This window comes from Lagopus muta, chromosome 9, assembly GCF_023343835.1.
Source record: "Lagopus muta isolate bLagMut1 chromosome 9, bLagMut1 primary, whole genome shotgun sequence".
Taxonomy (NCBI): Eukaryota; Metazoa; Chordata; class Aves; order Galliformes; family Phasianidae; genus Lagopus; species Lagopus muta.
In genome coordinates this window covers 23,091,594-23,105,870 of record NC_064441.1, presented here as the reverse complement: position 1 = coordinate 23,105,870, position 14,277 = coordinate 23,091,594, and the positions used below count along the sequence as shown (strand labels likewise).

General features: G+C 37.5%; 1 protein-coding gene across 4 annotated transcripts in view; it reads left to right on the top strand.

Annotated features, from left to right (window-relative positions):
• The window catches only part of LOC125697650 (glypican-5-like), a 362,732-nt gene that overhangs the window by 79,671 nt on the left and 268,784 nt on the right, over positions 1-14,277 (top strand). For all 4 annotated transcript variants that reach the window (XM_048955124.1, XM_048955123.1, XM_048955125.1 and 1 more), the window contains exon 3: positions 6,822-7,516. In XM_048955124.1, the coding sequence (XP_048811081.1) occupies positions 6,822-7,516 (695 nt within the window). The remainder of the gene's footprint in view (positions 1-6,821; positions 7,517-14,277) is intronic.

The window sequence follows — 14,277 nt, the reverse complement described above, 5'->3', positions numbered from 1 at the left end:
TTTTTTCTTCTGTATTTATCCTGAAATGCGTGTTAAGGAAATGTCCTTCAAAGCACGTGTAAGCCAGTTAGGCAATTGCAGTGCAACTTGATGGAGGTGTGGCTTCCAGTTACCAGTTTAGCGACTGATCAAATGAATCAGATAACATCATTTCTGCTCCTGGTCTCTGAGGGCTGTCAGACCTCTTAAGAACTTTGAAGATAGCTGTGTGAAGAACTTAACTATCTGTATCAGCTGACTTTGTGAAAACACTGCAAGTATTTTCTCTCTTGTGTATTGTCAGAACTTTTTAATGAAGTTCTTGGGAAGAAAATCAAAGACATAGCTGATGGAGTTGAAGCATAGCTACAGTTCTCAGCTCAGTTATTTTAGCCCACCCCTATGAATTAACATTTAATTCATGTTAAATAGTAGCTGGGGTGTTCGAACTTCACAAGGATAAATTATATGAATTAGAATTTGGATAGCCATTGTCCTCAGGCCTTTTACTCTTCTTCTAGATCATCTTACCCTTGTGATGCCAGAAGTCCCTTGGCCTTTATTGCACAGATATTCCCAAAGAACTATGCACTTTATTTATCTGTCAGTGGAAGCCTAGAGGGGTATTGAAAAAGGTTAATGCCACATCTGGTCTCCAGCTTTTTGCTGGTCAACTGATTTAGTTTCACTTGAAACTGCCTGGTTTAAAAAAGAGCAAGTGATTGCACTCTAAGTGCAGTGCATATAGAAATAGCATACACATGTACTAACATGCAGTGTAGAGAAGTAATAAAAAGCTAAATTTAATAGCTTTTTCAATCATTTTGTTCACAAACAGTTTGAAGATGAAATAAGAAACAGTTCAAAATCAAATTAGCAAGCAGTAGCTGTTTTGTGAAGCATAACAACTTCAAGTTTTCTCTGTAAACTCTTCCAAATAATGTGTTCTTTAAAAATATGGCACAAAGAGACATGAAGGCTTGATTTGTCCTAGTGGAAATGCAGAGCTTTTCCTGGACTCTGATAAATCCTTTCACAGTTAGTTGCAACTTCATTAGATGTTGTGGATTTTCTGAAGAGTGAGGCCAAGGTGGCTACTAAGCCTGAAAAAGTGTGTGGTGTAGTTACTGTTTACAGCAGTTTGGATACATTCCCCATGCAGAAATCATTATTTAATTTCATGGCAAAATGACCAGAGCAAAGCTTGATACCTGTCACTGGACTGTTCTATTCTTGTTAAGGTAACTCTTAGGCTTGTCTGCCCACTTCTTTTCCGTTTGCATTAGCAGACTGTGTAGCAATGAGCCTATTTTAAAGTTGGTGATATTACTTCTATTACTGATGCTTCCAGAGGCAAATTCTTACCAAAAGTTAATGGTATATAGTGTTTGTCAGTCCCACCAAAAATAGGCACTGCCTATTTCTTCCCATTCTCCCTGTGCGGGATTGCATTGTAAAGAAGCAGTTTAATTTCACAGAAGAGAATGAAGTGCTCTGGGAATGTGTGATTCAGGAAAAGAAGTATGTTCAGTACTTGGGGACAGAAGCCAGAAGATGTGATTGCTTCCTATATGATGGTACAGCTGTGCCAGTGCTGCAAAGAATATGTTCATGTGTATGTAGAAGACAAAGCTAATTTTCATACTATGAGACAAATTTTCAGATGGTACTTAATAGTTGGCTTATATTACTGATAATGGAAAAAAATACTTTCTTGTTTTTGGATCTCTGTTTCCAATTCTGTCTATGTTAAAAGCAGCAACAGGATACGAGTAGAAAGCAAGAGAGGCTTCCACTTGATCCAGCATTGGAGTTTTTTCTCTGGCCAAAATGTTTATGAGCAAGGTTGCTGTGTTTCCTGCTTACATGCTGAGCATCTTATTTCCATGAGGCCGCTTACATAATGATGCTTATTAAGATGTTACTTCTGATCAGTTTTGTTAAGAGATAGTGCATGTGCATGTAGGAAGCCTGCCATTCTAAAAACACATGAAAAAGTGAAAAATTGTGTGTTAATAAAGAGCTTTGGTGCTTTTTTCAGCATAATGACCGAGGACAGAGCAGAAGAAAACATCCAGCCCATGACATTCTGTATTGTGCTGTTTTGCTAGAAGTAAAGAAATGCAGCAGAAAGTTTTCTTAAGTAGCTTAATAGACTTCTGTTGCTCTAAATGTGACTGTGTTTTGCGCTTATGTTCTTTTCCAAAACAATCCTACAATCTAAACAAACAAACAAACAAAAAAGAAACAACAATCCCACAACCCAAATTTGATTATGTTATTTAATGATAGGTAGCAACCTGAGCAATCTTCGTTATTTTTGTTCACATACATAAATGTTTAGATTTTGTTGCTTATCTGTGAATATGGAACTCTGAATTTTATTGTGTGCATTACAAGAATTTGTACAAGTGTGACTTCTTGTTGTGTACGTAGAACTTTGCATCAAATTTCAAATAATCTGTTCTTCATTCCTACTGCTGCAAAATATGTTTGTCTTGTCCTGTGTTTTGGCAAACTGTAAAGACATAGAAGATTTAAAGGACTTGAAAGCATTAAAAGGAAGCTGTTTTCAACAAATCTAGCTTTCATGCACTTTGTAACTTGGTACTAAGTGGAAGACCTTGAAGGGAAAGGAGCCAAATCTTAGTGTGGTCCTAAGAGACCCAAGAGATAATGGAGCGACTTCAATTTGTCATTATTCTTTTATGATCACACACGGATCTAAAATGTATACATATTTCTGTATAGTTAGATACAATGCTGGCTTCTACTTTTGGTTTCTTGGCCATTCCTAAATATTGTCATTAATGTTTATAATACAGTGGTTTTCCTTGTTGCAGGGGGACTTTTTTTGTAAGTTAATGTTTATTCAGTTATTGCAGAAGGTAAGAAATGATGAACATAGAGACCTTGCGTTAGCAGGGCGTTTCACACAGAAGCCTAACAGCAATGACAGTAACTTGCCCTTCACACGTGTCGATGTTTGCACTCAGTTTTGGAGGGCTGGCCTTGGTAGACTTGGGTTTCAGCTGGAGTAGGCCTGTTGTATGTGAGCCTCTGCTGCTGAGCAACAGAAATGGCCCCCTGTGCACAGAGGTCTCTGGTGCTTAAGCTGACTTTATTTTGGAAAGGTGGTTCCCACGCTAGTGTTAAAATATTAGATACTTTTCTTTGGTCTATAATGTTGCTTAAAATCTGCTTCTGCTTTGTAAGCACAGGATGAGCAAAATGAACAAAATTCTTCTCATGAAGGTGATGTTCATTAAGGAGTCACTGATGTGTTAGTCCAGGCTCCAGACATGGCTTTGATTTCTCCCTGTAGACTTAAATCAAAAAAGTGGCTCTTGAGGAGCATAAGAACAACTGTGATTTCCATCTTCCTCTTTATTTTAATAATAAATGAAGGAAAAACTTACATAATGTTTCCTACACATTCTGGAGAATTTTACAACTTATTCCAGAATCGATATATTTGCATGTATTTGTACTTTGATTTTGTGGAAGATTGATATGAAGGACTGTAAAGATGACCAAATATTTTTCTTTTTTGTGTGTGCTGAGGCTACACAGAGGAACGTCTTACTTCTTAGACCTTTGAGATCTAGGAAGTGTACAAAGTACCATAGAAAGTATATTTAAAGTAAATAATCATAAATAGAATAAATAAATAAATCAAATAAAACAGGATGCTAAGGTAGACTCTCTTGCACAACCGCTTCAACTGCTTGAAGCTGCATTATTTCTAAGAAAAGATCTAAGAATATCCAGATGACCCAGTAATTTGATTCTCTGCTGTCTCTTAATGCCTTACAACAAGAAAGTCAAGTCCCACATGTTTCCTTCTCAAGGGTGATTGTCAGATTTATCATTGGCGGATAATGATAAGGAAGCATATGGTACCTTACTGATGTTTGCAGTGTACCTACAACCAGCAGAAATGTTTTTGTACTGTACGCTCAATGCTCTGGCTCTTTTTGCAAGAGGAATAAACCTGTGTGCCATTATCATTTCCCTTGCATAATGAAAAATAAACGGCACTCAACTATTTTAATTTCATACCTGTCACAAAATAGTGTAATTCCACTTAATTGCATGCAGAATTTTGATAGTCAAGGGACTTTTGAAAGTAAAGGGCTTACGTGGTTTCTAGTCTACAACCTATTACCCAGGAAGCTCCTGAAATCTGTTTTGTTGGGAGGTAAGTTGTCAGTAACTCATCTTTCACTGGGGGCTGTTATTTTCCAGGAAATTGAGAATACGTGTAAATTCATAAATGTGTTTCATTTATTCAGATAAGGAGGGTGATGGTTGCAGAGTTTATAGAGGTGGAAGGCAAGGGTATGTAGGAATCTACTGGCATCACTGGAGAGAGTCCCTGCTTCCATAACCTAATGGCAGGCTGCTTATCTGCAAGGGATGAAGTAAAGGAGGAAACTCCTAGGGCACTGTTTTCATGCTCTTCAGATTTCTGTTGTCTTTTCAATGTGATAAATAAAAATGGTTGTTAGATTTTCCCTACAAATAAAAATAGGTGAATTCAGGTGAATCGTCAAACACAAAAAAAATCTAATGGTACAGTGGCATGCAGCTGACTGCATTACAATTTAGTTGTGTCAGCATTTTCATCACGAATCAAGTTAGGATTTTTTTTTAACACAGCTGTAAAAATCTGCTTCATTCTGAAACTTGGCAAGATGTTTCTCTGTCTGAGAAGGAGCTGCTTTCTTTTTAAATGGAAATGTGTTTCATTTCTTGATATTCTTTCAGAGTATTCGTGGTTTACCATCAATGAGAATGCTGAAGTGATTCTCAGGCAGAAGGAAACAGCTCGTGCATGTGTGTAAAATACTAATGTACAATGAGATATCTTATATTATCTGTCTGGTTAAATTGCCCTTCGTGGTGAGGGGATTATAATGCTCCACATAGCAAACAAGCTAGTTGCCCAGAGAGATGTAACAGAGGAAGGCAGTGAGCAGGCTCTTCTACAGAACTTGGCCAGTGCGTGCTAATCTTACAGTTTTGTGTCAGCTCCTTTGCTAAGCTGATGTTTGGGCTAGATCAGTTTGTGTTACATTGCTCTGAATTGCATGGTGATGTTCAGCTGAATGCAGAGTAGGATTAGACTGAAAGCCCATTATCTGGCCAGTCCTCAGGGGGCACAACGTGATAGGTTTCCTCCCTTAGCAGGAACTACTTGCCATTCAGAGAAGTGTGAGCATGATTTATGTCAGAGGCGTTTTGTTGTACAGTTTCCAAAGAAAGCAGTGGGAATAGTTCAGATTACTGTCTTTTATGTCATCAAAAAATAATCTTGGGAATTGATTCTATGCATGTTCCTGTCTACAAATCTGTCTACAAATTCTAGCACCTTGGTCATTGTATAATAGTTACATTGTGCAATTTCAAATGCTTTAACTATGGCATTTCTTAGATTTTTTTTTTTTTTTTTATAAGAGCATTCAAAAATGGTGTAGTTAAGGGAAATACTGCTTTCCTGAACTTAAAATTTCATCTCATTCTTTGTTCATAGACTCAATGTTAAGTTCTGCCTAACATTTGGCTGGAGCTCAGGCCAAGCTGATGTTAACAGTGAGAGAATTTCTTCACACAGCATCTTCCCTTTATTCCTAATCTGTTCTTTGCAAGAAGTGCACCTCAGCCATCCACTCACAGGACTGTGAAAGAAAAGCATCAGCTTATGTTTACATTCAGTTTTCTCAATCTTTCACTGAGCTGCTGTCCAGCAGCTTTATCTGAAGTTGCTCTTTGTACATTTGTCTTTGTCTTGTCCTTCATTCTAGCATGTATCCACTCTGCATGTCAGCTATCCAAATGTGCACACGCATGTTTTTTGTACATCTAGACAACATTTCACACAACACAGTTGCCTTTACACTTCTCTCCATTTTTGATGCAATGTTATTTCATAGCAGTAGATACTTGGGATGAAAGCTAGCAAAACGTTAAGCTGTCATTGTGTTATCAAGATACTGCTTTCACAAACTGTTAAATTATTAAATCATTTCAAATAGCTACAGTTGAGAAGTACTGGTAATGAATGAGGATCAACATTTCTGAGCATTGATGAGATGTACATGTTATTCTTTGACTTTTTTCAGTGTTCACTGCGTCTTTATTACAGGTTTACAAGAAGATAAAAAATGAATTTTCTCCCTGTATTTTATTAAATGCTGGTATCATATAGTTGTTTATACAGCCAGTACTAATTGTGTGATGGGTGTATTATGCCCCCCCCCCCCCCCCCCGTTACCAGGTATTCCTGTCATAGCAGTTCATGGCTTCCATAATTCTGCTTGTCCAAGTATTCTACTATGCAGTTTTATAGAGACATATTCAAGGCATTGAAAATGTTGTAGTTCTCTCTAAGTACTCAAAACCAGCAGTGCTTGTTGATGTAAAGGATGTTTTGATGATGTGTCTTTGTTGTATTGCCCAAATACAGTGTCAGTTTAAAAAAAAAATCTAGATACATCTGATCCCTGTGCCCACTGTCTGTGAAGATCCAGCAGTGACCACTAGAGCTTGAGTTGGGGTATAACTAGTGATAATACAGTAATCTTTCTTTAAAAAAAAAGTGTGTGTTAAGACCTTTCTTTATTATACACATGTAATATTTACTTGTCTTTTTTGTCATATTCTGATGAAAGCTGTATTAATTATTAGTGTATTCACACTGCTGATTTTGTATAGCTCTTGGTGTCCCTGCTCAGGACATTATTAGTCCTGTGAATTAGAAGCAAGCTGCTTGCTGTTAACATCTAACATCTTTCTCTCTCTCTCTCTCTCTCCTGCCCCCTTTTTTTTTTTTTTTTCAGAGGCCTTTGAGTCCTTCCTGCACTTGGCTGAAAACCGTACAAGATCTCTGTTTGAAGCAGCTTACAGACCTATGGCAAAAGAAGCAGAAGAGCCTATTAAAGAACTTTTCACAGACATCTCCCTCTACATCCTGGGTGCAGAGACTACAGTGGAAAATGCAGTATTACGTTTTTTTGACAGTCTTTTTCCTCTGGTGTATAGTCGGCTAATAAATCCAGGAATTACTGATCTGTCAGAGGACTATACAGAATGTCTTCGGCTTACGAGGCAAGACATAAATCCTTTTGGACACTATTCTAAAAACATGGTTACAGAGCTGTCAAAATCTCTTTGGGCAAGTAGGATGCTCAGCCAGGCTCTCAGTCTGGGCACTGAAGTGATAAATACTACTGAACACGCTGCCCTCACCAAGGAGTGCAGTAGAGCTCTAGTGAGGATGCAGTACTGCCCACATTGCCAGGGCCTGACACTAATCAGACCTTGTGTTGGATACTGTCTGAATGTGATGAGGGGCTGTTTGGCCAGCGTGTCAGAACTGGATATGCAATGGAGGGAGTATATCTCCACACTGGAATATCTGACTAATGAAATTGGTGCCTCACATGATCTGGAAATAGCACTGATGGGAATCTGGAACTCCATCAATGAAGCCATCCTGCACGCACAGTTAAATGGACCACAGCTTTCTGCTACAGTAAGTGCTCAGTGATCACTCCCTACCCCCATCTATAAATTTCATTATTAAATGTTTGAACAAGTTTGTGTTTTCTGTAGATCAGCTTTTGGTTTTCAACCGGATCTTTGTTAACAGTCCATGAAAATATTACGGATGGGGTTTAGTGTAGTCCACACTAAAATAAAAGGAGGAGTGAGGGAGTGGTGGAGGTAGCTCTAGCTTGTCTGCAGTATATTATAATATACTTGATATCAACAGCATATTTTCATACTTAAAAATATTTGATCCTGGAATTCTAGAAACAATGTTCTCCTGGCATGTAAGTATTTGTAATGTATGGAGGCGTTCCACAGGCAATAATGTACAGGGTTAAAACAGCGTGTTTCTAAATAAATGCAAAGAAACTTACTTCTTCGTAATTTAACAGTCACTTTGTTTTTGTGCTGATGATTGAGACATCAGGAAGGTAGTAGAGGTCTACAGTGAGTACCTTCCTCCAATGAAAGCTGGAAAAAGCGATAGGAAAGGTACTTATTTCACAGCATTTACATTAGCAGAAGAACAAAATACACTGAAATAATTCCATCTTTTTTAAGTGTGAGATTAAAGAGGATATAACTAGGATGGCAGAATTCTTGTAAATGATAGCATCATCTTGACTGATTGATATTCTCTCAAGATGTTGAAAGTTACAGCAGAAATTATTGAAATGAGTAATGGTGAATCTGATGACATCTCTGTGAAGTTTAGCAATGGCTGTCAAAATGTAGTAGTGTGGCCTTAAGGAGGAGAAAGCCTAATTTAAAACGAGAAATGCAAATAGATCTCTCTTTCTTAGGTAAGGAATTCTTGCAGAGAACAAATTAGAAGGAAATGCTCAGATCTAAACTTGAATTCCTAGGCTGAACTCGGGTCATCTATTATGTAAGAGGAAAAAAGAGCTGAAAGATTCTGTGCGAAGAGAATATGGCAGGGGTGTTTCTGGGCTAAGAACATTTTTTGCCAGGAGAAAATGGCTGTAATTTGTAACCTTCCAAGATACCTAGTGCCACAGATGCCTTTAATTTAGAAAAGTGGTTGGAAACAGAGTGACTGTATATATGCAAATGATGTAAAAAAGTAAATAAATGCCCCCCATTCTTAGTAATCTGATAGAATTTTAACTGTATCATTTGAAGTGATCTTAGTTCATGTCGCCTGGGGGTTCTGCTTTTACTTTACATCCATGACACTCATATCTGCTATTTTGATAATCAGGGATAAACATGAAATATTAAGAAAAGATTTGTCTACTTTCTTGTCTACTACACTACTGGCCTTGGAGCCTACATGTGGTGTAGAACAGATCTTGCTCCTGCTAATGTCTTGTTGGGAGCATCATAATGTATGACATAAAGCAGTGTTAAGTGCTAAGTAATGGACAATATTCTTACATCTGCTCTCATTTTCCCTATCAGATTAGTTATATGCAAATCTAGGAAAATGAAAATATATTCTAAATTAATAATACTAGTTTCATCTTAGTATAGATAGATGCCTCTTAAAACATCACACTGCTTCATTATTGATTACACAGTAGTAATTAGGAATAAACTGAAGCTTCCTGACTACTGGCAGCAAAAATGGTCTAACAGATATTTCCTGCAATATATACAACATGCTACAAAATGCTAAATTGTAATTCTGCATGGCATTTGTAAGCCTCTTCTTATGCTCTTGTTTAGTTTAATTGTGGAGTAAAATGCATACATAATCCAAATGATACCAGATAATTACAGATGAAGTCAATGAGTATATTGCTTCTAGCTGCTTTCAAAGCAGTATTACCTCTGAAGTATTTTTGACAATTTTCTTTGATGGATATCAAAGAATATTCACATCATTTTGTTTGACTTTAGTCTTACTCAGTTCCCTTGCTGTAACTTTGAAACATTTTCTTTCTTTCATTCAGAATGCATTCAAAGGTGCTGTTTGAAACTACATTAATTCTTTCTCCCCCCCCCCCCCCCCCCAAAAAAAAGAAAAAAAAAGATTGTGTTGGTTTAGGGACTGCTCTGTAGGGTATAAAAGGATGTTTTCTGTTTGAAAATGAGAACTGTATAACAGTTCGTTATTCTCAGTCTTTAGCTTTTTCAGATATTGGATTTCTGCAGGGTAAGACTGTGATTTGAAGATAGAGCGTGTCCCACTATTTGAGCAAGTGTTTAGTCTGATATTAATTTAAAACTTTACTGAGTAGCTACAGAGGATAATAACCTCTATTTAGAAAATCGAGCCTAATTAAGTTGCATTTCCATGTCTAGAGAAACGGAAAGGAGTTCAATCTCCAGCTTCAGGATTTCTGTCTATGAGACGGCTTCTTGGAATCTGGGCCCCAGTTTTCAATTATAAGATAGTAGCCCTTCAGACTACTCTAAGAAGGTTTTGTACTTCATTTTTTCATTTTTTCATTTTTGTACTTCCATTTTTTCAGAAAACAATGACTTCTCTTTTACCTTCACATAAATGTAGAGATCTTTTCCTGTGCACGTAGTTCAGCTTCTGCAAAAAATGGAAATGTTTAATGTATGTGTTTAGTTTCCATTACAAGTGCTGTAATTGGTTTCATTCAATTATAAATAATCTATGGAAAACTCATTCAGGAAAGCAGAGTCCTCCTAGTAATTTTCATTTTTCCTGAGGCACCTGCCCTTTTGGGAAGTGTTTTTCATTTTTTAGTAGGTAACACAGCTAAAAATTAGAATTTGTTTTTGAGCTTGCTGCCCGCCTGGATGATAATGAAGAATAAGAAGTTACATTGTTTTCTTTCAAATGAGAGAAAGGACTGAAGGAAACCAATACAGCACACAGTGTACTTCCCTCAGATGAGGTTCAGTCAATTATTATAAAATTATATATTAAAAAATCCTATTTATAGGAAGAGTGCATAATTACAAGAGACTAACCTCTGCTCATCTCTTCCATTACAGCAAAGAGAATTGCCCCATTTGCTGGGATAGCATGTGTGAAAGGTCACCTTTAAGATATTAGTAACCACTTCTCAGATTCCTCCAGAATGTGCCATGCCATTTGTTCAATGATACTGGCTTGCATCCAGCTTACTTAACCTAATGTGGGCCAGCCACGGTCTGCAGCATCAGCAATCACAATCATTACTTTCTGGCTTGTCTGCTGAAATCTAATTGTCTTTCATATTGGTAGGAGATCTGATTGCTTCTTGGAGCCAGATAGAGACACCAACTTTGTTCACTCTTCCTTGTCGTTTTTGAGACTTTCTCCATACTTTTCCTCTTCTGTGTTTTAAAAGTGAGTGCTGTTTTCTCATGCAATCAGTCTACTGTATTGCTTTACACCAAACTGTATTTTTGCACCTTTCCCGCTTTTTACTTTTATTTTTTATTTTTTATTCCAAGTGGAAATAAAATATCCACAATTAAAATGCTTGGGGGAGGAAGATAGACAGTTCTGAAATGTATGCTGGCCTTTGGCACCTGGGGAGGTGTATGTGTTTGCTTATTCATTGTAAGCAAAATTCGCTCTCCTCTCCTGATAAAATACTGTAGTCTTTAAAATACTTAAATTATAATCACAGAAAAAAATATATATATATAGTGTAGGTCAGTCCCTGTTGATCAGGAGCATACTGGAAGTGTCTTTGATTAAAGCACTGTATGTGACGGATGCTCTTGTTCACTGGGGGGACTCCCATTTTGCTGCTTGTCTATCACAAGTAGTTATCTGTAACAAATACTGTTGGTGCTTGTGCTTCCTTGAATCGAGTCCCAGAAAGGGGGCATTCCTACTGCTCTTGAGGCACCTAGCAGGTTGAGGGCATACATGGAGGCAGGTAATAGGAACTGAATAACATATGAAGTACAGATGATTTCTGTTGGATCAAAAATGGTTAGTCTGTCTGGTTGTGCTAACTAAAAATTTGCACCTCCAGTGATACTGAACATATCCCAGTTCCAGCTTTGTCTGGAGCATGGTGGTCTTAAACATGAGGAAGAACTTTTTCTCTCAGAGGGTGGTCAGGCATGGAATGGCTGCCCAGGGAGGTGGTGGAGTTGCCGTCCCTGGCAGTGTTCAAGTGGTGTCTGGATCTCAGCTGTGAGATCTGGTTTAGTGCTTGTGGGAGCAGTGGTGATGGGAGGACAGTTGGACCAGATGATTTTACAGGTTGTTTCCAACCTTATGATTCTATGAGATTAGGCTATCTGGGTCTTAGGAATATGCATCAGATCTCTCACCCAATTCTAGATACATAGTGTTTTTACTATAACTTCAGCTGTCTGTGTTATTGGTTCCATTGCTTGTACTGCAGAATATGTGGCTAGTAATTGTCTCTCTATCACACTAAATTGTTCTTCTGCTCCATGCCACATCTGGAACCAAAGCCCTATCAGAGTTGCTCCAATTGGCACCCAGATCCCACTTGAGTCACATGCACATCTAACTTGGTGGGGAGAGTGGGGTCAAAAATGCTTTATACATTTATACATTTATACATTTATACATTTATACATTTATACATTTATACATTTATACATTTATACATTTATACATTTATACATTTATATGTAGCTGTTTTACTGCTAGCCTTGCCTGCTGGAAGGCATCCTGTTGTTGGTCCCAGTCCCACATCTGGCCTTTTGTTACCAGCCGATAGAAAATTCTTAACATCTGTGTTAAACATAGTATGAACAACCACCAGTATTCCAATATACTTAAAACTCTGGTAGCAAAGTTACTGCCTTTGGCACAGGGAATGCTTTTAGTTTGTTAATAACTGCATTAGGTAGGACTTTTGTCTTACGCAACTAGGCAACACCCAACAATTTGACAGATAATCTAGGTCCCTGTACCTTTTAAAGATTGATGGCCCATACTTTCTCCTGTAAATAGAAGACAAAGAGCCTACTGTGTTGTTTATTGTAGATAGAAATGTGGAGGTTAGCATTAAATCATCAATATAATGACATACCTTCACATTAAATGCTTTGTCCCAGTTAGCCAGGTCCTGAGCTATTAAGTGATGGCAGTAGGAAGGACTATGCAGATACCACTGTGGAAAGATTCCCCAAAGTTCCCTGTCCTCCTACAAAGTAACAGTAATTGCAAAATTCTATTATAATTTAGAGTACCACCTATTGCCCTACTTTCCTTGAACTTCCAGAGTAAATGTTTGCCACCACTGATGACAGTACACAAAATTACAGTGTCTCTCTATTGAATATTAAACAGCCATTCTCCACCTACAGAGGAATCACGATGGGAGTCCCCGAAAAAATTCTCGAGTGCATGTTGGAGACCAACTCATGGCACCCTCCTGGCAGCAGTGAGAAACTGGACAAAGTTCAGTCTGTCTGTCCTTATTTTTTATTTATTCTGGATCTTTAAAAAGAAACATTCCATCTTGGGAAGTTTGTTTTATGCTTTTTTTACCACCTTGATGGTGATGGTGGTGCTCAACTGCTTCTTTTACAGTCATTTGTGATTTGTGGTTGGAGATATAATTAGGAGTTGGAAAGGAACTGTAGAAAGAGTAGCAGCTCGTATCCAGAGTCATTTAAAAAAAACACTCAGAAAATATAGTTTGACAGTTGGTCTCAGCTGGTTTGTTAATCTCCCATCAGTGGTTTAAAAAATTTTACTGCTTCCGCAAAGCAGGAAGCTTGTAGTCAAGAGGAATATCCACATAACTCTTCTGTCTGCATTTCTGTTGTCTATGCTTTCCTCCTTGAAGCCATTTTTAAATTGATTCCTCTCTGTATTTATATTACATCATTGCTAGTGTTTTGATTTTTAGTATTAAGCAAGACAATGATAAAGATGGAACTAAAAATCAGTAGTGTTTTTTTTTTGTTGTTGTTTGTTTGTTTCCAATAATACTTCCTTTTTCCAGAAACTTTGAGTAGACTTTCAATATCCTTAACATATGGTGCAACTCAGCATATTTTCTTAGCTAACTGGAAGTTGAAAAGATGTTTTCAAAACCTTTAATTCTGAACAAACGAGGTGTATAGGTACTTCTTAGTTTCAGTTTAAGGGAGGAAAGAGGCATCTGTCTGTGAAATAACATTTGCAGTATATCCTGAAATGCCTACATGGTTGCACTGAGCTTGGACCAGAATTTTCTGAGTGGGGAAGAAATTTGGAAAATAAAATGTAAAGGTTGCCACAACTTTTCTGTTAGAAATTCAGCAATGAGTGGAAGGCTTAGGGAAAGTAATTTTGATGGTCTGATGTCATTAAGAATAGAAAATACAATCTGAGGAGAAACAGAAAAAAGAACTAACAGTGCTTAACTACACTATTAGTGAGATCTGTAGTAAGATAAAACATAAAGCCAAGGAAGAGTAGCCAGCTTTTAGAGCGAAAAGTCATGTGGCACTTAGGGACGTGGTTTAGTGAGCATGGTGGGGATGAGTCAACGGTTGGATCAAGTAGAAAAACTCGTATTGCCTTTTGCATATCTTTTTTTAGAGGACAGGATTTAAAACAAAGTAACATCCAATAAATTTCTGAAAAGTACATTTTATTTCTTCTTTGCTGTTTCGTTTTGTTAACAAAGATACACCACTGATACTGGATGTAAATATATTCTTAAAATTGCATAATTGATGAAGCAAGGATCCTTGGTCATTGCAGGAGTGGTGAGCTTGCCTCTGTGTGATGCTAAACACTGTATTCAATAGCACAGGTGTATGCTATCATGTGAGCACATTAATGTACACACATACATGCTTTTCTCCTTCATCTAAGTGAAGCTGCATCTG